The sequence below is a fragment of the Ammospiza caudacuta genome, chromosome 9, assembly GCF_027887145.1.
Source record: "Ammospiza caudacuta isolate bAmmCau1 chromosome 9, bAmmCau1.pri, whole genome shotgun sequence".
Classification (NCBI taxonomy): domain Eukaryota; kingdom Metazoa; phylum Chordata; class Aves; order Passeriformes; family Passerellidae; genus Ammospiza; species Ammospiza caudacuta.
The window spans coordinates 14530351-14554555 of record NC_080601.1 but is presented as its reverse complement, the minus strand read 5'-3'; the positions used below and the strand labels follow the sequence as shown (position 1 = coordinate 14554555).

At 39.7% G+C, this 24205-nt stretch overlaps 1 protein-coding gene across 2 annotated transcripts in view; it reads right to left on the bottom strand.

The window, feature by feature from the left end:
• Nucleotides 1-24205, bottom strand: part of RASGEF1A (RasGEF domain family member 1A) — a 147250-nt gene that overhangs the window by 31485 nt on the left and 91560 nt on the right. Inside the window, exon 2 of one of the 2 annotated variants that reach the window (XM_058810145.1) lies at nucleotides 20494-20608. The exons of the other annotated variant lie outside the window; for it this stretch is intronic. Coding sequence (XP_058666128.1) covers nucleotides 20494-20535 — 42 coding nt within the window. The 5' untranslated portion in view covers nucleotides 20536-20608. The remainder of the gene's footprint in view (nucleotides 1-20493; nucleotides 20609-24205) is intronic. 2 annotated transcript variants of the gene reach the window in all.

The following is a 24205-nucleotide window of genomic DNA, read 5'->3' as shown; positions in this document are numbered from 1 at the left end:
TCTGATTCCTGGTTTTCATAGATACTCTAGTCATAGAAATCTGTAGTTTTTAGAAATTTTCTTGCCTGCTGATTAAGATTTAAGGAACATACAGTTAGGAAAAAACTGGATCAATCAGCTTTGATTAAATAAAATGCAAATATAAAAGGTTGATACTTCTGCTTTGCATCAAGGATGTAACAAGAGATCCCTTACAGGAGTCAGAGGACCTCAGCTCATTTAAAGGCAGAGGAGATTTAGAGAGTGAACTAAAGGAAAAGGTGTCAGAGAAAGATGTAGGCTAGGCCTGCTCTGCTGAATGGAGCTGCTAGAACTTGGTATACATAGATGGCAATTTGTGTGTTTTCAGGAGCTGATGGAACCTTCTCACTTTTTCTAAGGGCAGAAAAGGCACAAATCCCCCTATTTAACTGCTTTTAATGTTTGTGATTCAGTCTGATTTTGACTCCAGCAAGGAATTACAGAAGCATGTTAATGTAATAGGCACTCTTGATATTAATTTTATCTCAGGCCTTTTAAAGTTGACTATTTAAGAACAACTGATATTCTATTTTAAATTGGGCTAAAGGCTGAATTCAAGATGGAGTTCTGGACTTATCCTCGCTAGTGTGCCCTTTACTTGCATATTCATGCTTGCTGTGACACCAGCAATTCCAGGACCCTGCCACTGAGCAGAAAGGGAAAATGAATTATGCCAAGGAGGAAGCATGTACATACATCAGCAATTTGGTGCCCAGGGGAAGAAAAATCTGCATGTCTGCTGATGTCAATCTTCTTGATATGGTATTTTTGTGAATGCACGTGGGTTGCTATTTCTTTTTAACTAGCTCAACAAAAAATGAGTTTATTTTTAGTGTTATAAGCTTTAGGGCATCACAATTAACAGATCAGAACTGCCAATTTGATTAGTCAACCTTCTGTTTGCTTTAGCAGAAACTATGACAGTGACACTGTTAGCATTCCCACAGGTATTTTGGAAGATTCATTACAATCACTTATGGGATCCATTTTTTCTACCCCAATTTTCATTCTCTTTGGTTCTACAGATTTCATTTTTGAGCTGATGGAGAGAAGTTCTGGGCTGATGAGCTCATTTGCAGTAACTCACCTGCAGCTGTATTAGTTTAAAAGCATTTCTATTAAACATGTGATGTGTCTTGTCTTACCTGAATTACTGCAAGTAATTCAGTTCCCATGAACATCTATTGCTTGGGCTCCTTTTGCTGACACTGCCAAGAAGTTCATCAGCAGTTTTGGGGGAGTTTTACAGTAGTCTGAAGTCTACTCATTTTCCAGGGCTCTTAATTGCTGTTGGTTTAATTCTAATGTCTTTATTTGGAATAGAATCAAGGTGTGGTAATCTTGACAGTATCTTGAGGAGAATATATGGAGAAGTATTGCAAAAATAGTTAAATATGGTATAATTTTAGCAAAAGGCTGCCATCAAATTAAGTACTCAAAATTAATTTCTAAGGAAGCATTCTGATGACTAACAAGAGCTAGTGAACAAAGGGATGAGCTCCCGAGCTTAATTAGTTTTATCTATAAGAACTTTTCTCTCACCTACAGTGATTTTTAGCATAGTTTGGGAAGGACTGACACTATCACATCACAAACTGTGTATTCAGTTGGTGCTGAGTACTACAGAACAGGGGTTATTGTTCCATATATATGTATGTTTATCCTTTTTTACATATCCTAGGACACAGTCTCAGGCTATTCAAGCATAAACTATTGAACCTGAAGCTCTAAAGTAGTATGGCTCTATGGGGCCAAATTTGCACTGGGTTAGGCTGAGGACTGTTCTGCAGGTGAACAAACTCCCTGCTGTAGATACATAAATGTTGAAAGTAAAAAAAAAAAAAAAAAAAAAAAATTATCTGTGTACTAGTGATATTAAGTGATCAATTACTTAATCTTCTGTTTTGCAAAAGCATCTTGACATGAATCAGTCAAAGAATTCACATGACTGAGCTACTTTGGCCCAAACCTCTATGAAAGTATCTTTATAAGGACATAAATGTAAATGTACTACAAAGAAAAGATTTATTGTCTTCCTGGAGCTTTTATTTTCCCTGTGGTCTGTGCCAGTCAAGCCACAAACCAAATAGCTGATGATGAAAAAACAATATACTCACTGAACCTGTTTGCTTTGACACTCACCTAAAAGTTTGCTAAGTCATAGGATAACAAGTTTCAATAATTTCTAGTTGTATATTAGGGGCAGGGGGAGCACTTATATTTTTGTCAGGAGGATATTATTGGATTTTTCACCCTTTTGTCTGCCTTTTCAAGTTTGTTGTGCCAGAATTAAAAATCATTTAGAGAGGTATTTTTATTATTTTACTTAAATTTTACAATTGATATTCTTCTGCCTTCTCACCAGAGGAAGACTCAGATGGTGCAAAACAAACACAGTGGATTCAAGAGCCACGCATGTTTTGATGAGTCTGGATTTCAACCCCACAGCTGCTGCTGTGGCATGAAGCAGATGTCATGTCAGCCAGCAACTTCAAAGGGGATTCCCTAGGCACGAGCATGTGGGAAACTTAAAACTGATCCTGTTTCCCCTGGGGAAGCTTGTTCCTTCTGCTGCTCACTTGTGTTCCCCATTAGGCTCTGTTCTCTCACAGCAAAGCTGTGCTCACCGTGGGCACAGCCTGGCTCAGGTCAGGTTTAGAGACCTGTGGTAAGATTGGCTGTGGGTGGATTTCTCTGTTTTGAGTTTTTGTTTTGGGGTTTTTTTTAGGTTTTTTTTTTTTGGTTTTTTTTTTTTTTTTTTTTTTTTTTTTTTGTTGCTTTTGACTTTTTATTTTCATTTGTTCAGGGACACCAAAGCTCTCTAAAATCCATGGTCATATTAGTAAAACATTTTTTTAGACTGGATCTCAGAAGTCTGTGATCTGTAGGAATTGGAAAGTGCTGTAGTGCTTGATGCTATTTTCCCTGCCTCTCCTACTTTTCTAACCACATTTTTTTCCTTCATATCTAGACAAGGTAGAAACAGATGCAGGTTGTTGATATAGCTGAGAAGAGAAGCTGTAGGGATATATGCTGGATTTATGGAATGAATAGCTGCCACTAAGACATGGCTGCAGTAATTGTAATAAAGCTCTAAGTGGTGTTCAGAAGTGTGGACTACCCTTGCCCAGGAAAATATAATCAGCTCTGTTATTTGGTTTTCTCCCTGTAAAGTCTTGAAACAAACAGACAGCACTCTACATACAAACTGTAAAATGTTATGTAAAGCTCATATACACACACATTGCATGAAAACTAAAATATGTAACTAATATTTCAATTTTTTTGGATAGCAAGAATGAAAACAATTTAAAAATTTTATTTCATTTCTCTGCCCTCCTGTCCCTCCCTGGTGCTTCTGTGTGTCCTGAACTGATTATTACCTACTGTTTGACTGGTATTTGAGCTGGTGTTTTAAAAGTAGAAGCTTTCCATGTCTTGGCAGATTTCCTGGCCAGTCTATTCATAATGCATTTAACTTTCCTAATGATATGAGAATTTTGGCCAGGTAGTACTCTTACACTCCTTTAAAATCTGTATACATGAAAAAAGCTTCAAAGTGCCTTGCCCCCAAATGAAGCAGCTTAAGAATAATACCTTAACAGTGTTGCAGTACTGATTGTTAATTTGGGAATGTTCACTGAAAAGCACATTGTTTTTCTTGTGTAGGAGACTAGTTCCCTATGAGTATTTTATAATTTCCTATTTTGTCACTTGTGGCTCCCACAGAATATATGCATGGCAAAGACAAGCTAGAAATCCTAAACTTACAAGGCATCCCACTGGCAGCTGGTTCAGACCTAATAATACCAAAGTAAAAAATGCAGCTTGTTTTACATGAAGTATTGCAAATGCAATAAGTTATTTAAACAGTTATCTTTGAAAATTCTTTAATAAAAATCTAGCCCAATTTCAATTAGGGAGATCTAAAATGCTCTCTTGTCTGTTTACAGCATAAATGTTTTATATATTTACATATCACAACCATTTTCTTCCTGATACTATATTCTATCATTTCATCTTGTTCTAAGAATAATTAGGACCATAATATAAAACATTATATACAAAATTCTCCCATTATTACCCACCAGCCTGCATCAAATCCCTTTGAGAAGCGGACTGAGGAATTTCTTGTCATATTATACTTTGTGCAGTCCGGGAAAGGGAGTGTATCACGTTGTAACTTCTACCATGTTACTTATTGGATCTGCTGTTTCTTTGGTATAAAAATTCAGTGATGCTGGAGAAATTTGAGACTGGAGAGGCACTCAAGTGTTGGCATTTAAACACCTGTGTTGCAAGTGGAGCACAGTTTTGCTGCATGTCCTTGGTAGATGAAGTTAAACACATACTCCCACTCACACCTAAGTCTATTGAGGTAAAGAAGGGTTTGTGCAAGTGGAGCAGTTGCTTCTAGAAACAGAATTGTAATTTTAAAGCAAAAGATGAAAAACATTGAATATGCTTTTTATTAGTAGTTATTTTCTAAAGTAAATGAAAGTCTTGAATGGTGTTAGCATTGCATGATACATAATAATTCATATTAGCTATTAATTAACTTTTGTAATGGATGTTCTATGAATTTGGTGAAATGGCTGCTTTATATTTTGCAGTTCTCAGTGAGTCTATTGAGCAAAATGGTTTTTTTTTCATTGTTGCTAGAACTTTTTACTGTTACTAAAAATCTAGAGAGCATTGACTGTTCTATGTAATCACTTCATTTTTATAGTTTGCAAAATACTGGCAGACTTAAACTGAGGTTGGTGAAGGAAGGCAGGATTAACACAGGATTTCAACGAGGCCATCTGTAAATAACCATACAGAAAGCAGGGCACAAACCATAAAAGATCATCTCTGGCCTGCTGTCTGCTACCCTTGTCAAAACTGTGAATAACAAGGCACTGAGCCTGAGTGCCAACCACTGCCTCACTTGACACTGCCCACACTTAGACACAGCTCTGGAGACAGCAAAGTAAGTCAAGGAAAACAGGTCTCTGATAAGAGTGCAAAGCCAAAGAAGTAGCCGCATATATCTCCCCATTCCTACAATCTGCACTATCATGATGATCAGCTGAGCTCCAATATTCACAGAATCCACAAAATAAAGTAGAATTACAGGAATATAATGCAACGATGGAATGCTCACCCCATATCTTTTTCTCCAATGTAGCAGAGACGTCCAAGCAAAAACAACTTATCCAGCTACAGAAGCATTACTACTTGCAAGATTATTATTCTTTAATTAAAATGCTAGATTGTCAGGAAAATTTCCCAATGAATGGAAATAGCCTGCTTAGGCACCCTTTGATCTGAGCTGTGCTTATCTCCATGTTGGCTGATGACACTTTCAAGATGTGTGTTTTGCCTGGGTAGTGACTCCTGGGGTGCTATGGTAAATGACAAGATTTTGGCATGGTTATTTCTTATAAAACCCCCCAAAAAAAACCCAATTTCTTAAGGAACTTTAGCTTCTAATTTTATCCTGAAAACATCAGAATTGCATCTGAAAACAGTTTATAATCTGTCACAAACCCCTGCTTTGACATGTGTTTTGTTAATTGAACTTCTGAGGATGTGCAATTCCAAGGTGTCTGTTTAAGGAAGCAGTGTGGCTCACCTGGTTCACATATTCACAGCTAAGCTAAACTCTCATCTTTATTCTGTGCAGCATTGCCATTTCTACTAAAACCTAATCCATTATTCATAACTGCTTCTAATTTTGGCCTAACTTTGAACTGGAGATAATTGGAATGTCTCCAATTGTCTCGTATGTTCACACATCAAAGAGCATCAATTCAGAAGTTAGCATTGTTCTTGTGGTGTATGCATGTGTGTGCTTTAAAGAGTGAGGAAATATTGTTTGGTTAGTGATATTGGGATATTCCACTGTTTTCTTTCAAAAAAAAAAGATAATAAATTTATAATCCTAGGGAAGGGGTGCCATAGGTTATCATGTCCAATGCTGCAAGATCTTAGTATTAGCACAAAACTGGTTAGAGGCAGCAGAACTCATCTGAGTGACCCCAAGTAAAGGTTGATGTTTAGTGTTACTTAATCCCTCTTTTCCCTTTGGTGCTGCTTGTGATCACAAGTCCCTATTTTCATTACTGAACAAAATAATCTTATCTTTTTATTATTACTGTTTTTCCTTTTTTTTTTTTCTTCCTCTATATTATATTGATATACTTGGTTGAAAGTCTGATTCTGCATACATTTTGTGTTTTCAATGCAGATAAAAATTACCTCACCAAGAGCAAAATTTTAAAGATTTTGCTAATTTTTTTTAAAAAACTGTGGATATGCTATCTCTGTAAAAGTGACTACTAATAGTGTACACACCTAGGGGCTCAAGAACTGAATCCAGCACAGCACTCCAAGTGTTACAGCACTGAAGTTGCATCCCAGGTTGATGCACATAGGAAATACTTAGATTTATCTTGAAGTTGCTCATTCAGTTTCCTGCCAAGCTCTCTGCTCAGTTTAGAAGATAAGCAAAGACTTACAGACTAGAAGTGGCTGATATCACTTCATGGGCAACAGATAAAAACTAGCAAAATAAAGTTTGATCAGGGAGTTTTTGCCTTTTTCTCCAGATGAAAAAGTAAAGTTTTTTAGAAACAGCTGTCAATACAGTCCTCAAACCTGAGCTAAGTAATCTGCTCCCTTTTCTGATTGCTTTGAGGAGCATTCCTGTGCAGCTATGGCAAATGTCCCAGCAGAATTTTTCATATCCTTTCAGTGATAATTTGTGCTCAGTTTTCAGCTGCAAGGGACTAAAAGAACATTTCAAGCCCACACAAAGTCTGATGAGAGCTCGTGACTGTCTGCAATTTGGAACAGCAGGCTGCATGTTCCCTGTTGCAGCAGGGAAGATGTCAGGATTAGGTTTATTAAGGGTTTTTTTTTAGCATTATTAAAATACAGCTGATATCTACCAGAAAAAATAATTGCAAACAATAAATTAATTATTTTTAGTCCCATGCTAGCAGAATAAATAATTTTGTAAGATTATGAGAAAATAAGAGGGTAAGAGTGGATTGAATATGCATTTAACTTCTTAACATGTTGGTGAATAATGAGAGGAAAATCAGCCCAGGAAAGGCATCACTCACCTTTTGAGCTTTTAACCCTTGCCCAAAGCCTGTCCTGCAAATCCCTTGAAGTCCCATGTTCAGCCACCAGTGTTTTTTGCTGCCCATCTTTTCCTTCCCCTCCTCCAGCCATCTTCTTGCCCCTTCCCCCCACTTCCCATTAAAAGGAAAGCTTCTGAGAGCTCATAAGCAACAGGCTCATGCTTTCAATCAAAGCAGGGAGCTGAATAGCCTTGCACTCAGAGCCAGCTCAGCAGAGCTGGAGTCAGGGCCCCTTCATTAATGGGAAAGGAATCTGTGCACCTTCTGAAATCTTCCAGCACTCCCCCAAGCCGCCTGAGCCACACTGCTTGTGTTTCTCAAAAACTTCCCCACTGTGACCACAGTTCCATTTCTCTCATTCTCTCCTCCAGCTCTTGAAAACTAAATATGCAAAAGTAATTTCCCTGCTCTTGCTGGCTCCATGATCTTTGCTCATTAGGAGATGCCATTTAAAATTTATTTATTTCCCTGCACCCTAAAACATTTGTTTTGGTGAAAAATATAGCTGGGCTTTGAGTTATGTGCAAGAAAATATAACATTTGCATCAGGCTGGCCAGACATCTGTGCAGTGCAGGCCCAAACCCTGGTTTTGATTCTCAGGCTCAGTGGTTTCCACTGGCAGTTACTGGCAGTTTTCTCACTCAAACATCTTGTTTCAGTTCACACCAGCTGAGTTTTGTCTTGAGTTTATAGGGCTTATAACAAACCCTGGAAACTCAAATGCAGAGCTCAACTGAAACAGCTGCTGTCCTTTCTTTTGGTCCAAACTATGTTACCACCTAAGTTGCTGAAATCATCCTTACCTTGTGAAAATTACCTCAGGTTTGGTGAAAACCTCATAAACCTAGCATGGTACCTGCTTGGTTTGGGAATGTTTTCTTAGCTTATTTATTAGCTCATTTTAAAACTAATTCTGTATCATAAATATGCACCACATCAGGAATTATGTAATTTCATTTTGCATATTTTCAGAAATAGGGAAGCATTCTTTGTCATTATTCAATTAGGTTTTTTTGCTGTGTCTGTATCTATGCTGTTTGTAATGTGAAAGGAATAGTTACTGTCAATGAGGGAATAGATGAGAATGAAGCAGTGGGGAAAGCCATCATGCATGATTTCTGGGAGAGGCACAGAGCAAGTATCCAGTTGCTGTTCTGTGGATTGTCTCAATACTTTGGTCTGAGGAAAAAATGTGTTGGTAGCACCCCTGCTATGATCACACAGGTAAATGTAAGTGACTTTTCTTGTTAAAAGTGTGGGGAAAGATGCATTGTAAGTAGGAAGGTGAATTGAAAAAGAATGTGGGAGTTGATTAAGAAATGATTGTTTTATAGATACAATGTCACTGAGCATTGGTTTAGGTTTTAATAGTGCCTTTGTCATGAGGTAGTTTCAGTTCTCATTCTTATTTGAAAACAGTTATTCCCAAACTTCAGACTGAATAGCCAAATTCAGATTTCTTTTGGTCTTTAGATCCATTCCACTTCAAAAGTTGTAATTTTCTATTAATGCATAACTGATAGTGAACACTTTTCTGTTAATCTCCTTGGTGGAACCATGCAGCATGACTTCTCCTTCTAAGAAAGAGAAAACAGTTTTGATTGTTGAGTTGTGTTTGTTCTTTTATGTTGATGTCACACAGAGCTTGAGGATAGAGTGACTGAATCTGAAAATCTGAGCAAACAGTACATAGAATTCCTGAATAAAAATGAGCTATATTGTCAAAACAAGCTCTGTGTGATAAAGATGACAGAGAAGGGAATGTACAACTGGAATACTGTCCATGGGATGTTAACTGCTGTGGGTGCGATTGCTTGCTAATTTAAACAGATATTGTGAGTGCTCATAACCAGGGCATCAAATGCTGGCAGTAGCTTTCCTGACAATCATGTAAAAAAATTTTTGATTGGAGTTAGAGATGTAGCTCTAAGTTTATGGACAAAACCAACTAGGTTTCCCTCTGCTCCCCTTCCACTTGGTTGTTGGGGGTTTTTTCATGCCTTAAGTAACTTAACTGAAAACTGGCAATAATTGGGTCAGAACCCAGGGCTGAGGGGAGCAGCAGTGCTGCAGCAGTGAGTTGAGCTGCTCATGCATCCAAGGGCCATGACTGCAGCAAGTGGCTGTGAACTGTGCCAAGCAGTGCCAGCTTGCTGTGACTGAGCCACTGGCACACCAGCAGACAGCAGCTGCTCCTGGTGCCAGCAGGGAATGAACTCAAGGGTTTGTGGCTGTGCCTGTGCCTGCTCTTCCAGCTGCTGGGGGGCAGTGCCTGCTGCAGGCTCCTGGGCAGCAGCAGAGGGGCAGAGAGTGCTGCTGCTCTCCAGGCTTGGTTTTACGTTAAATAGCAGGCTTTCTCTCCTCGCCATCCTCTCAGGGCAGAGCAGGGTGCTGCTGCCTGCTGGGCTGTGCCCTGCTGGGCTGTGCCCTCTGAGGGCTCTGTGACCCAGCCCCAGGGTGGCCTGGGCAGCTCAGCCTCCCTGCCCAGCCCCACAGCCCAGACCTGCCCAGATGGCTCTGCAACCTCAGTCCTACCTGCTACTCTCTGCCCTTTGTAAAATGAAAAAATCAATGTTCTGAAGTATAAGATTCCTCCTCTCATTGCTTGGTACCAGTACAGCTTTGGAATGTAGCCAGTATTCCCTTGCACTTGAAAGAGGCCACTCTGGGTTGTCTGTGCCAGCAGATCTGTCCCAAGGGATTGCTGTGTCCCTGTGCTCCAGGAGTGCCCTGCTGTGCCAAGGCCAGGCAGAGAGGGGCCCTGGCTGCAGTCCCTGAGCTCTTGGTGTTGCCTGGGGAAGGCAGAGGTGGATCAGCTGTCCTGGGCCATGCGCTGTGTGAATTGTGGGCTGCAAGCACAGCCTGGCTGCCCCACACCTTTCTCTAGTTTCTTCCTAGCCAAGTGCCATCTGAACATTTGACTTCCACTCTGCAGCATTGCTTGGCTTCACCCCTCTGGAAGCACAGGGATTGTCTGAGCCCCCCTGGTGCCATGACCTGCTTTTTTCAGGATTTTTCCAGTTAGGATCACTAGGAAAAACATAACTCCTAGGCACAGCTGAAGCTCCTTGCAATGATTAAAACTTGTGCATTGCAGTAACAGCAAATGGCATGAGAAATTTCAAGGGCTGCTTGATCATGAACTGTTCCCTGCAGATGTGCCCAGAAGAAGTTTATTTAAAACTTGTGCTCCTGTTTCAGTTTTCTGAGAGGAGCATTCAGGCTCTATTAAATTCTGCCAAATGGAAAATAAATTAAGTTTTAGTGTCATCTATCTTCTGTATTCTTATGATTTTCGAATTGATTGAAAACTTTACTGTTACAGGGCCTGCTCTGAATTTTTCAGGTAGGCAAAGAGTGTGATCCTTTGAATTATTTAAGGCTGTGCTAGAGAAGTTACCTGTTTACTTTTCTATTGCTACTAAATTTCAAAAAAGGCTAAGAGAGGTAAAATTGATCTTTGTTTATTCATACAAAACATCTCTGCAAGTCACACCCTTGCCCCACAGGAAGGACCATCCTAAAACCAATTTAAAATTTGGGGCTGTAAGCCCAGAGCCTTGTGTTTTGTCACTGCTGAGGTTAAGGAGTCAAGGGTCATGGCATTATTCAGCGACTGTGGTGCAGAACAGAGCTGCTAAACCTGTGGTGAAATTGGAGCTTGCTGCCATGGGAACAGAGTGCAGCATTTGGGGAGAGCCAGGCTCACCCTGCCAGGAGCTCTGCCTGGAGCTCTGCTTTGGTGCTGATTGCACCTGTGTGTGTGGGCATGCTGCAGGTAACCTTAATTTATGGATTTTCCTCTCTCCTTCAGCCGGTCTGCTGGAGTCTGTGCCCTAAAAATTAATGTCAGCCAGCACATACCTGATTATTGGTGTGAGTGGTGAGAAAGCACCAGAGAGTAAGGACAAACTCCACAACCCCCAAAGTTTCTGAGATGTTATCTTAATCCAGTGGTGACTGATGCCCTAAATTCTTCTTTACTCAGTTCATAAGCTTTTATTAGCACAAACAACCCTTAAAGAAAGGAGCTGTTAGCAATCTGTAGAGCTTTTACAGTACAGTTCCGAGTCATGATACTGGAAGGTGCAGAGCAGATGTAATGCCTGTCAATTTTTTTTATTAATTACAAGAGAGGACTATTTTATGCAGTTTCTCCCTTTCTTTCATGCAGTTAGACAGCCTGACTTCTTCATTTTTATTGTTTAATTTTTGATCAAAACAAAAGGATGCTGCTTTTGTTAAGAAATCTATCTAAATTAACAGGTTGTTATTTCTTTCTTTAGAATACACAAATCAAATTTCATGGTGTCATTCAAGGCACAGATTCTTTTCTCCTGGGTATCACCAGTCTACAGGGAAAGTTATTGCACTTTAATATAATTACTGAAACATTAATCACAGGGACTATAGTTTTGCAAGAGGTGAAGTTTTAGTTGTTTACAGTCTGTTAAGCTATTTATTTACTGCGTATTCTCATTCCTCCCTTAAGACCTTCAGAAATAAAAAATACAAGGGGCATAGCAGTTCCTTTTCTCATTTAAGTATGCAAACATGGTTTTCAGAGCTCTTTTTTCCTGTGGCAAAAGCAAGGTCAGAAGATAATATAAAACAATGTATCTAAAACAGATTCTGGTTCTAAACTAGATTCTGGTTATAATTTGAAAGCATTCAGTACTGTTGTCTCGTTTTAGTCCTAAAATATGCATGGATGCCCCGTGGCACAAGGCAGAGAAACCTGGAAATTGCTTTAATTTGTCCCCAGTCCCTGCCCATAGACATGGGCACCCTGCAGAGGTGACTTGGGTCTGGTCGCAGCGCAGCTTGGTGTGCTTCCTGCAGCTCTGCTGGCTTGGCTTGCCCATCTACTCCAGCTGGTGCAGCATTATTCTTCTCATTTCCAGTGTTTATCAAAGCCAGTGATAGATGCTGTGCAGCTCTGTGTTTGCAGACACCAGCAGGTGAAATAAAGCTGCCCTCAGTGTGGTAGAGCTATTCTAGTTTTCTTTCAAACATCCAGTGTGGCTAAAAGGGTTGCCTGGATTACTAAGATTTACAGTATCAGTTTTAGGATTCAGTTATTCTGTCTTGTAAGGAAGGCTATTATTGAATAATAAAAAAAAGCAATATGCATTTCTGTTACTGGTTGGTGGCAAAAGCAGTAATGGGATGCCTATTGCTGATGATAAACATGTACAGTCCCTGAAAAAAAATTAAATTTTGGCCAGACTATTTCTAGATGGTGTTTTCCTAATTTCTTGACTTTTGGTGAATAAATCGTATTGCTTTTGTGGATTATATTTATTTCAAAACCTGTTTCTTATTAAAAAAATAAAATTAAAACATAGAAAAATCAGACTTATTTTCAGTCTTCTATTTTTCACTGTCAGTTTCCCAAACTATTTCCTTCCTCAAGGGATTTAAATATATTAACTTCTAAATACATCGATAGGCAGTTTCCCTCGTTCTGTTTCTTTTCTTTTTAAGGGATTTATTTTTTCTCAGTGCCTGTAAGGCTGGAGGGCTGGAGCCCTGGAGATTTGAAGCTTCTTTCATCCTCCATAATGTCAGCAGTTTCAAAGAAGTGAGTTCCTGTACACTTCTTCTGACATGCCCTGAAATACTTTTCAAACTTGGCTTGGGAGCTCTTTCTCTGCAGGTGAGGGACAATGTGGGTAGGAGATACATTTATACCTTAGACTCTGGATAAAACAGTCACCAGGGAGAGGAAAGCACCCTGACACAAGCCAGCTGTGCACAGTCCAAATGACTGACAAAAATTTTGCATCTTCACCCTCTTCCCTCTGAAGTTTGCACACTATCACACTCACACAGCTGAGAGCCAGCTTTGGGGTGTCCTGGCTTTCTGTTCCTCTGGTGGGAAGGCACAGTAGAAACCATCAAACAAAACCTGTGGTGTCAAGTCCATTTCTGTCAGCCTGTGATCAGAGCAAGAGCTCTCAGCATTCAGCTAAAGTTTCTTTCTGGGTTGCAAAGTACCAGGAGGCAGAGCTGGAGATGGGCTTAGCCTTGTGTGCAGGACTGCAGTGCATCTCCTGGTTGGAGCAGAAGGTGATGGGGAGTGAAGGGAGGTGGGGAATGGAAATGAAACCCTCTTCCTGGTAATCAAAGCCAGCAGTGGCAGTGAAGAGGCCAGCAATTGACAGGGCAGGAGAGGAATGTAATTACTGCTGGCAAAGGCAGCTGGGCCACAGATTGGGTTAGCATGGGGAAGGGATCAGGGCAGGGACCATGGACCTGCTGGGGCAGCAGGGAAAGCAGTGCATGTAAGGAGGGAATGCAGAAAAGAGGGGTGAAGAAGTAGGAACACAGAAGTGGGGCAAGGTCTGTTTGACGCTGAAGCTATTTAAAACTTCTGAAAAGTTGTTTTCCTCACACACCTGTACTGTGTATTACTTTGAGGAAGGAAAGGTTCTTCCCATGTTAATATGAATGAAAGGTTTCAATGCAAATATCCTCTTAGATTTCTGTCATATATATTGTGGGCAAAAATAAATAGTTGTAGGGTTTTGTAAACAAAATGTGTTTGCAACAAAAATATCTATTTAATTTATTTTTCTTTATAGTTATATATTATGATCTTGAGGAAGGACTACTTTTTCCTTTTGGTTTGTGCTCAGGGTTTCATTATTTTGGAATGTGTGAAGAGTACAGCTGTTCTACCACTTGGTTAATGGTTTAAGCAAGGGCATAAGTGTAACATAATTAGAATATATTGTTTAATAATGCAGGAAGGGATTTTCTGAACATTTTTATTTGGGCAATGAACTGTACCCTTCCAAAGAAAAAACCTTCTAGTTCTGGCTGAAACCTCCTCCCACAATTTTCAGCCCTTAAAGCATAAAAACATTGATTGACTATTCCTGGACAATCCTCAGAATATTGCTTTTTTTACATCCCCAAGGTGCAAACCATAGTTTTTAGATGTAAAAGTTGTTATTACATTTTAATTGAAGTCTGCACAGTAATAACCTACAGGTTAGATTTTTGCAGAGGATGAAGATATATTGTGTGAATTTATTGGGGCTTGGAGTAATATTTATGGGTATAGATAGATTAATCTAATTCAATTTAAATATCCTGGAGTGTATTTAAAGCAAGTTTATTTAAAATAAATCCATAATCAAGTATTACTCTTTCTCTGCATGTTCTTAATTTTTGAAGTCTTTTTCAATGCAATTTTAATTGCTTGTCAAATCTTTCAGTAATATACAAAAAATTTCTATTATAAAAGTACCTGGAAATATATTAAGAGAAACTCTGCTCCTTTTTTTTGATGAGTGAAAAAAAGAATGATTAGTTTAAGAGCAGGGTGAGAGGGTTTCTAGGACTTAAAGGAATCTCAGAAGTTGTTAAAAGGATCATAGCAGCAACCTAGAATATGTATTTCCATATGTATGTTTAAGAGATAACATTTTATATAGAAGAAATTCTTAGATGTCTTTTTTTTCCCTCTTGATATATTTTTTCTACTCCCATGGAAATAAAACAAGCATCCAGATGCAGTGTCCTGGCATGCTAAAGTGGAATGAAATCCACTGTTCTTGTTCTGCTTAGTTTTGCTTTATCCTCCAAAGCATACAACAATCAAATTTGGAAGCCCTTGTGTTGTGAGACCCTGAGGTTCCCAGGTTACCAAGCGTGTGATTTTCTGCCAGGGGTGTTACTGCGTGAGACAGATGTCCTCCAGCTTCCCCACTGCCAATAGGAATGTTTATTTTTCTTATGGGATACTAATTGCTGAGCAGTCCTGTTTCCCAAAGCTGTGTGAAGATAAGGAGAAGGAGGGAACATGCAGAAGAAAGGCAAATTCAAAGCATAGGTTTGGTGCTGTCAGAGGGAGTGGGTGTTACATGTGGGAGGTAAAGGTGTAGGTAAAAGTGTAAAAATGAGTGACATTTACTGAACCTATTGCTAGGCTCCTTGTGGCTCAGCTGTGCCTACTGATGGTATTTGTAAAGCAGCCCACATGTGAAAGAGGAAAAACTGACCTAGCATTGAGAAAAGGTTAAAAAAAAAAAATCTCCAACTTTTATTCTGTCTCAATCTAAAAATATATTTGGCAGTTGAGACTAGTCCTTTTTTCCTTTGAAACTATCAAATCTGTCACATACAAAGCCTATACCAACACAGAGCGTGTGTTGTATTAGAAGCATTTAATGCCAGTAAGTAAAGCCTGTTGAAAACATCAGAGCAGGTGTAGGGGTCTTTAGCTATTAACTGCTACAATTACTTGGGTGCCATATGGCTCAGCTGTGCTGCTCTCTGAGCTGGATCTTCAGCTGTCCTGCGTGAGCGAAACATCTGAACTAAACATGGCATGGGACACAATTGATACAAGGTTTGCTGCACAGACAGCAAGCCAACCTATTCTTCATTTACTCTTTAAAATTTTGATAGGGAAAATTAGCCAGGCAGCACTTTGACCATGTTGTTATTTACTCCAGTGAAAGAAATGAAAATATTTGGTGGGTTATTTTTATGCCATTAAGCTCCTGAAGGCTGACTACTGTGAAGGAGATGATGTAATACGTAGTTGTCAAGTTTGGGATTAATGTATTAGGATGCATAGTTAGTAAAAATCAGCACTTGTCACATCTGGGGGAGTCCCATGAGCTATTACCATCTCAAACATCTCTATTGTTCCAGTCATTTTCCATTTTGTTTCCCCACTCTGCAGAATTTCCCAGGAGATGTGGTGGGTCAGTAGCAGGCCAAAGATGGGCTGCAGACCTAATCTAATCAATATTGTGACAAAGGTAATGAAAGAAACGATGTCACCTTGGAATCCCAGCAGGTTTTATCAGCTCTGCCCCTAATGGGATGTGACAGCCAGGCTGATGTCTGTGTCTCCTTAGGACAGGACAGGAGTTGTGCAAGGGCTGCTGCAAGGGTGGCTCTGTGACAAAGGGCAACCCAAGTCCATGACAATTGCACCTAAAGGTTGAAACTAGAGATCCTTACCAATTAAAGCATTAAATGGCTGTTTTAATCACCTTCACTTTCAAGCGAACCATTCAGGCATTTCTTATATTTTCTGTTCCTCTAATGTGTTATCTGGGTTAAAAACCAGTACCTTGTTCTGTTTCAATGGGAATGCTCTGAAACTGGTATCACAAATTAGAAAGCAGTAGCCAATGTCTCTATATGTAGTCCAAGCAAAGCACTTTCACTCCAGTTCTTTGTAATGTTTTTTACTTTTATTTTTAACTGCTCCTTTTTGCAGTCACATAAAATAGCATCATATTTCCCCCAGTATGTGACGTTTGCATCAGGCTAAAGTCAGTGATTACTTTTTTCCTGGGATTTCCTCCCTTAGCACTTCCTTACACCCTATGTATAGCGCTACCTTGGTAGACTTCACTGATGCATTCTGGGGCACAATCTCAAATTTTAGTGTCCTTCTAGTTTTGGAACAGCAGCTGTGCTAAAAATTGTTTTTATGATAACTTAATTTTCTGTGATCAGGGTTGTACATATTACCAAAACTGACAAGTTTCCACCCTTAATTCTTATGATTCCTCTTTCTCTGCCCAGCTAGGTTCAACTACTCCCCTCATCTCCTGCCTTTATAGGTTCTCTGTTCTTAAGTGTTGGCCCCATACTGTGATGCTCTTTCTAAAAAGTTATTTTTGAGGCATTTACTTGCTTTGTCGCTTTACCTTTCCCCCTCAAGATGAATGGCAATTACTGTCAAAATGTTCTCATGCATAGAAATCCTGTGACATGTAGATCTCTTGCATATCTGGAAAGCTGCAGAGATATTACCAAAGTAGCTATCAGTGTTGGACAAAAGTTCTTGAATATTATTTTGTCTCATTGGGAAATTAACCTTTAAAGTTTCCTGTGAAAAGTTACCAAGTTCTTCTCTATACATATGATTTTTTAAAATATGAAAACATATGTTTTATCCTTTAATGTAAAACAAAGTTGTTTCTCAATCTCATTTTCAATTATTAAAGTTTTCTATATGAGGATTTCCCTAAATTGCCTTGATATGTAAGTAGTGGAGCAAAGCTGCCTTATGCTTTTTACTAATCCTGCAATTACATTCTGTAGAGCCTTTTTACTTTCCTTAATATGAAACTAAACCCTCCTCTCACCTACTCCTTTACATAACCAATGCTCTAAGAATTATGGACATGACAGCTAAATCCAGCTTTTAAATCCCAGGCACAGAAGCTGTGTGCTGTTGCTGCTCAGTGTTTCTTTCTAATAAGCTATACGCAGTGCAATATCTTATTAGTTAATTTGAAAATCGTTTCTCAAGGGATTTCAAGTCTTATGTGCATCAGGTCCCTACCAATCCACTTAAAGCTTAAATGCACCAGAGAAACTTAGCCCAGAACTGGATCTTATTTGTTGCAGCAGAAACCTTTACTTCCCTGTAAAGTACTATGAGAGTATTTTTGATGTAGCAGAAGTTAAAATGAAAACATCCCTTTGCAATTTTTTGAAAATAAAACCTATTTTTTTTATCTTGGAGAAAATATTTTTTATTCTGTTGCCTAAGGTAACAGAAGGTCCAGTTGGCAATGCAGACATCCTGTTAGTCTTGAAATTTCAGCATTGCTGCTTAACTTGCAAAAGGAGGGAGTGAGAGACATCTTTGGGAAAAAGTACCTGTCTTTGCTGCAAATGTGAAACTTGATTACTGATGTTCTGGAGAGCATCACTTGAGTTTGGGATGGTTTGACTCCAAAAGATAAATTCAAACATCCCTGCAAGTAAACTTTGATTCTGTATTTATTATGCAGTGTCCTGCATAATTTTAAACTTCCCTAGGCAATACTAAAACCATCTCACCTGGGTAATATTAATTTAAATCTATGTTTCTGCCTCTTCTCTTACTCCCCTCCAAAAAAGAAAAAACTTCACGTAGCACAGTAACATGAAACATTAACCTCTTTTTCCATGTCTCCACACCTCCACTGCATAAAGCTACCACCACGTAATCTTCCTCCTGGGTGTTATCAATTGGTTACAAGTGATCTAATCATGACCTAATGCCCAGAATGGCAGTGAATTTATAGCCAGCATCACAATTTTAAACTTGCAGCATGACATTCAATGTGTCCCGCACGGCAGTGCTGCGGTATGAGCTCTGCCATACCCGCTCAGCCTTCCTGTCACTGCAGCTGTACCGGGCTGCAGGAAACAATTCCAGCAGGGTGTGGAGCGGGCAGGGGAGCCCATGAGGCTGTGCACACTCACCTGGCTCTGCAGGACCATGTTCTGTGCACACTCACCTGGTTCTGCAGGACCATGTTCTGTGCACACTCACCTGGTTCTGCAGGACCCTGCTCTGTGCACACCCACCTGGCTCTGCAGGACCATGCTCTGTGCACACTCACCTGGCTCTGCAGGACCATGTTCTGTGCACACTCACCTGGCTCTGCAGGACCATGTTCTGTGCACACTCACCTGGCTCTGCAGGACCATGCTCTGTGCACACTCACCTGGCTCTGCAGGACCATGCTCTGTGCACACCCACCTGGCTCTGCAGGACCATGCTCTGTGCACACTCACCTGGCTCTGCAGGACCGTGCTCTGTGCACACCCACCTGGCTCTGCAGGACCATGCTCTGTGCACACTCACCTGGCTCTGCAGGACCCTGCTCTGTGCACACCCACCTGGCTCTGCAGGACCCTGCTCTGTGCACACTCACCTGGCTCTGCAGGACCCTGCTCTGTGCACACCCACCTGGCTCTGCAGGACCATGTTCGCTCCCAGCCGAGCCGGTCCCCGCTCGGTGCCGCAGCCGGTGTGAGGGCAGGCGGGCTCGGCGCCGCTCGGGCTCGGTGTGCGGGCAGGGCGGGCTCCCGGCACCGTTATAGCCGCAGAAAGCGAAAGCGCACGGCAGGGGCTGCCCCGAGGAAATTCTGAGCCTCAGCCTCCGTTACGTGGTGTCATGTGCCGGGCACCGAGCGGGGACTTCCATCCCGTCACTGAGCCCGGCGGGAGCGGCGCTGCTCCCTCTGCCTTTGGGGTTACGGGGATTGGCAGGGTAGCTCAGAGCAGTGTGCTGATGTTGGGAAGGAAAAGAAGCAGGTTCTGGGCATTCCTAACTGGCTGGTTTCTTATATCATTGCTGCTAAAATTACTAAAAAAATCCTGTTGTGGTGTAGTATGACTTAATTTGTTGTTTTCCGGGGGTTTCTGTTGATTCGGGTTTTTTAGCAGTTTTGTTTTGGTTTTCTTTTGAGCATAAAATTCCTACAGAGCTCCCTAGACACTGTTTACAATGTATTCTAATGCAAATCTGACAGCTGGGAACTAACACTCTGGAACTAAACTTGTTGACTTTTTTTTTTAATATAAATTTTTGTTTGACCATTCTTTGTACTTGATTTTTGCATAGTATTGTCCAATGCATACTAGAAATTTTTCAGAAGCTCACTTAAATCATACAGCAAGAATTGTAGATGTGTTCTGTTTGGAGACCTGAATCAGTAATAATAAGAAATGAGAGATTCTCTCCATTCCATATATGCCTGCAGTGTAAAATCTTCCAAGCAGAGGCAAATCAGCAAATAGTGAAAGCAATATCCTGTGTAGGTAATTTAGTTTGTAGTCACTGAGACTTCATGTTAGTGGTGAGATGAGTTTGGTTTTGGGTAAAGGTATAGAAATTTTAAATAGGATGTAGAAATAAGTAGAACAGTTGATAAAGAATGAGGAAGAAAGCAGAGGTGATGGCAAAAGAAAATGACATAACTTTATGGAAATGGAACTGACATTTATTTACAGGAAATGTGACGTAACAGTTTAGAATGGGAAGGTGAGAAGATAGGGATGTGATTATATGCTAGTAGGATACTTTTGGAAGAGGTTAGTAAAATACACTTAATTTAGGCTTGCAGAGGATGAGGGTTCTGCAATGGGCACTAGATGGATAAGAATGGTTTGACTTTACCAAGTCAGGTGTGTGTTTAGATGAGATCTGAGAAGTGGATGACTGTGGGGCACAGAATGAGTCCCATAATCAGAGATTTGTCTGAAGCCACAGAAAGGAAGGATGAGAGGACAGGGGAGTGTGTTTTGGCAGCAAATATCAACAATATGGAATTTTACAGTGAGCTGTTATTGCAGTGTGCTTGCCTGCATTTCCTAGTGCACAGATTGGCTTAGCATAGTTCCAAGAGGCATTCTTCTGCTCTCTGATGTCTGAAAGAAATTTTATTCAAGTCTAAGACTGCCCAATGTGATTTCTGAACAATACAAATCTCTAACTATAAATTATCCTACACCGGTGCTTTCAAATTTAAAAAAAAAATCTTTTATGTAAGACTCATATAAAGCAAAATAATACTTACTTTGCATTTCTTTACAGCAGCTTTGCACAGTGGTTCTGCCATCCAGCCTTTCCCAGTGGGTGGAATTCCAGCTATTTCACTCTATGATTTTTGTCATGTGTCTTGCCTCCTTCCCCTTAAAATGAGGGGTGCAATGGATTACTATTAGAACACACTGCTAATTTGCACTGAAAATGCATTTTAGCATCAGAATAAAATTTGACACACATTTTCAGAGATGGGAGTATCATAAGAAAGAAATAGGACAAATTATGGTATACAAAGAAAGGGAAAAGGCAGAATTTTAAATACTAGGTGCCAAGAGAAAGGCAATGGGAAGAGTTTGAAGGGTTAAGCCACCCCAACTAAAATTCTCCAACAATTTTTTAATAACGACAGAATTTTTTAAAATAGTCATTAAGAAGTTATTAAAAAAATACTAATATTTATGTTGCTGAATTGACTAGTCATTAAACTGTCTCACAAAAAACCTGGAAGTGAGAATTTATTCCTTAGTGCAGTTATGATCATAGAAGAAGAAAATGAGATCTTTTTTTCTTTCTTGAAAATACTATCACAGCATAAAGAAAAATGACAGCACAGTCATATCTCATCAGGATGATGGATAAATCCCTAACTATATATGTTTGAATGTGACATAAAAATAAAGAATATGGAGAAACTGGCAGCTATTCTGTTGACACCTAAGGTAGAATGGATTGAAGAGAATCCAGGTTTGAGCTGTTCAAAGACACACTGTAGTTATTGTAAACAGAGATTATACACCACAGAACAACTTGAAAACCATCTTGTAGATTTTAAGCAGGACCTGCATTTTTTTTTTTCTTTTTTCTTTTTCTTTCTACAGGAAATTCACTGTTGCTGCATTACTAAGCTTAACTTTATGTTGTGATATAATACTGCTGATCTGGGAGCAGTTTGTCATTTCAAGGCTTTTGTTTGCTTTTTTTTCTGAATGTGAAATGAAACCAGAACTGTGAGCATCCTGGCTGGCAGCAGCCATGTGGGGCTGTTACAGGTGGAGCTCTGACTTCAGCCATGGCACTAACCTGAGCTGTTCTCTGAGCAGATATTTCTGTAGCACTGAGACCTCTACCTTTCACAAATCTGAATTACTTGCTGGAGTTAAATATAGAGGGAACCTGACAGACAAGCAGAATAAGCACACAAAACTCACTTCCCTTGAAAATTAGACTAAAAAAATGACGCTTATTTGCCCAAAAACGTAGTATGTGGCTGAATGTATAAATACTAATACACCAAGTAGGGTAGGTGTCAGTTATGAGCATGATTATGGCTTTATGACCGTAAGGAATTAAGGACTAATCATCATATACTTGTACCCTCAAGCCTGAATTATCCAGTGTTTTAGTGTTATCAATGAATTTTGTTTTCAGTTAGTACTTGATCAAACTCTCAGCTTAAACCAACTTTTTAATAGCTTATAGGGTCCCTGTATTCTTAATTGAACTTAGTGTTAATTTTAATTAAAAATAAAAGTTTGCAAAGCAAAATCTTGTTTTGCTTTGAAATATCTATTAGATTTTTATCATCAAAAGAGAAGGAAAGATAGGAAATAAGCAAGAAATATCAAAAATGAATTTTTGAGTTGGAGGTGTATTTTTCTGTTACTTTCATGAGATGCAAGATTTTTACGTGTTGATAATATCATTGAAGAAATGCTGCTCCCCTTCCTACTGAAACTGAAGTGAAAAGGTTGGGGTTTTTCTGGTTTTGTGTTTGTTTGTGGTTCTTTTGAAACCCTACATGTGTTCCAGATTCAGGAGAGCTTCTCCAACAGTTTTGAGGATGAACATGGCTTCTCTATAAATGTTAGGAAACCTTCTGGCAGGCCTTCCAGGCTCTGCTGCAGATGCCATCAGAACCCAAAGCAGCAGGAGCAGAGAGTTGTCATTAATTTTGGCTTTTAGTAAACCTGGTTACCAGGGGGCCACAATGTTTATGTAGCTTCTACGTCAAGACTGGCTTTTTTCCATTGAAGTAGTGAGTGTTCTTTACATGTGCTTTAAATGCTAAAAGCATTCTAAGATCAAGTTTTTCTTGCCTTCCAACACTGGCAGGATGTGCTTGCAGCCGTGTTAGACACAGGTTTGGATGCAGCCAATGCTTACACTCTCTCCTTGTTCAGCTCCTTGCTGTGTCACACCTGACTCTGGGGCGAGGTGGATGTGCCCATACAGGGTTAACGCAGGCTGTGGCTTCAGAGCCCTGCACAGACAGGGCAGCTTCCCCTTTTTTGCAAAGAGAGCAGCTTCCTGCCAGCTCTGACGCCGCAGAGTGGAAACCCCCTCCCCTCCCCGAGTGCTGCGCAGTGGAACCTGCAGCAAGGGTGAAAACATGATGGTGTGTCTAATTTTGGCCAAGTGGGAAACTACCGAAAGCGGGAGTAAAAAAGTTCTCGTGGGGTCTTTTCATCATTCACCCAGGTACTTGTACACAATGATGTGGAGGGGAAGAGAAAAAAGCTGCTAAAATCCCATAGAAACCACAGAATTTGAGGACATTTTTGCAAAACTTGGTATTAGAGGATATAACACTCAGGTCTCTTCTGCATATACCTTGTTGAGATATTATGATAATACTAATGATGCCCCAAATTTATTTTTTCACTATTTGAGAGCTGTTTATTGGTGAGCTCAAGTGGTTTTGTTTTTTCCTAATGTAAAAACCCTCTTATGCTGCAGGCTTTGAATTAGAAGCACTACACTTCCCTAGAAAGCTGTAAGAGTGCTGTTGAACAAAAGATGGGTTAGATTGTAATTCATAATTCTAATTCTGTGAACAATTCTTGTGACCACTTTTGTGGGCTTCTTTTGCCATTGGAAGAAGTCACTGACTTTGAAAGGAGTCACTTGTTTTGCCTCAGTTTTTGATGTGTAAAGGTTGGCTCCAAATGTTTAGCAACAAAGTCAATTTCTGAATGTTCCTACTGCAGTTTAGTTTTGCTGTGCGTTATCTCAAAGCTTTGGCAAGACTGCTGCAACACATGAATATGTGGATTTATTTATTTTTTTTTTTTTGTGTCTGAATAGTGGCTGTATTTTGACTTGCACTTCATTATAATGCTAAAAGTTATCTTGGTGTCTCCTCTTCCTTGGCATTGGTTTGTTGCTATCATTTGTCAGTGCCATTGATTCTGACCTAGAGCAGGGAACTCTTACAGGATTTTAATTACTTTTTTACCAAAAGGGAGCAGGTGCTTGTCATGAGAAAGTAAGTACCAAGTGGCATGGTCTGATACAAGATGGGCAGTAATCTGCCCTTGGAAAGGTGGTTATTAATACTATTACTCTAGAAGGGGATTTGCAAGGGTTATGAGAATTAAGCATTATTTCATGTTGAAAATTTATTTTTAATATACACTTGGAATGGTTAAAACAAAAGTGAAATAGAATATCTGTGGTTTTTGAATGCATGGGGATTTAAATTTTTTTTTAAAAAAATAATTTAGCAAGTAGTGAAAATTTTGAGGAAATAGTTTTTGGTTGAATAAAACTGACTTCCCTTTCAGTTTTATTTTAAGTAGGAAAGAGGAAGCACTCTAGAAAAAAACCCAAAATATAATTTCATGTCTAATTTGTGGCTTTCTGAAGATTATCTTTGATTGCTCAATGCAACTTGTTTAAGAGAGTGCTGATGAGAAAGAGAAACTGCTTGAAATAATCCTTCCTATTTGAAAAAAAAAAGCTTC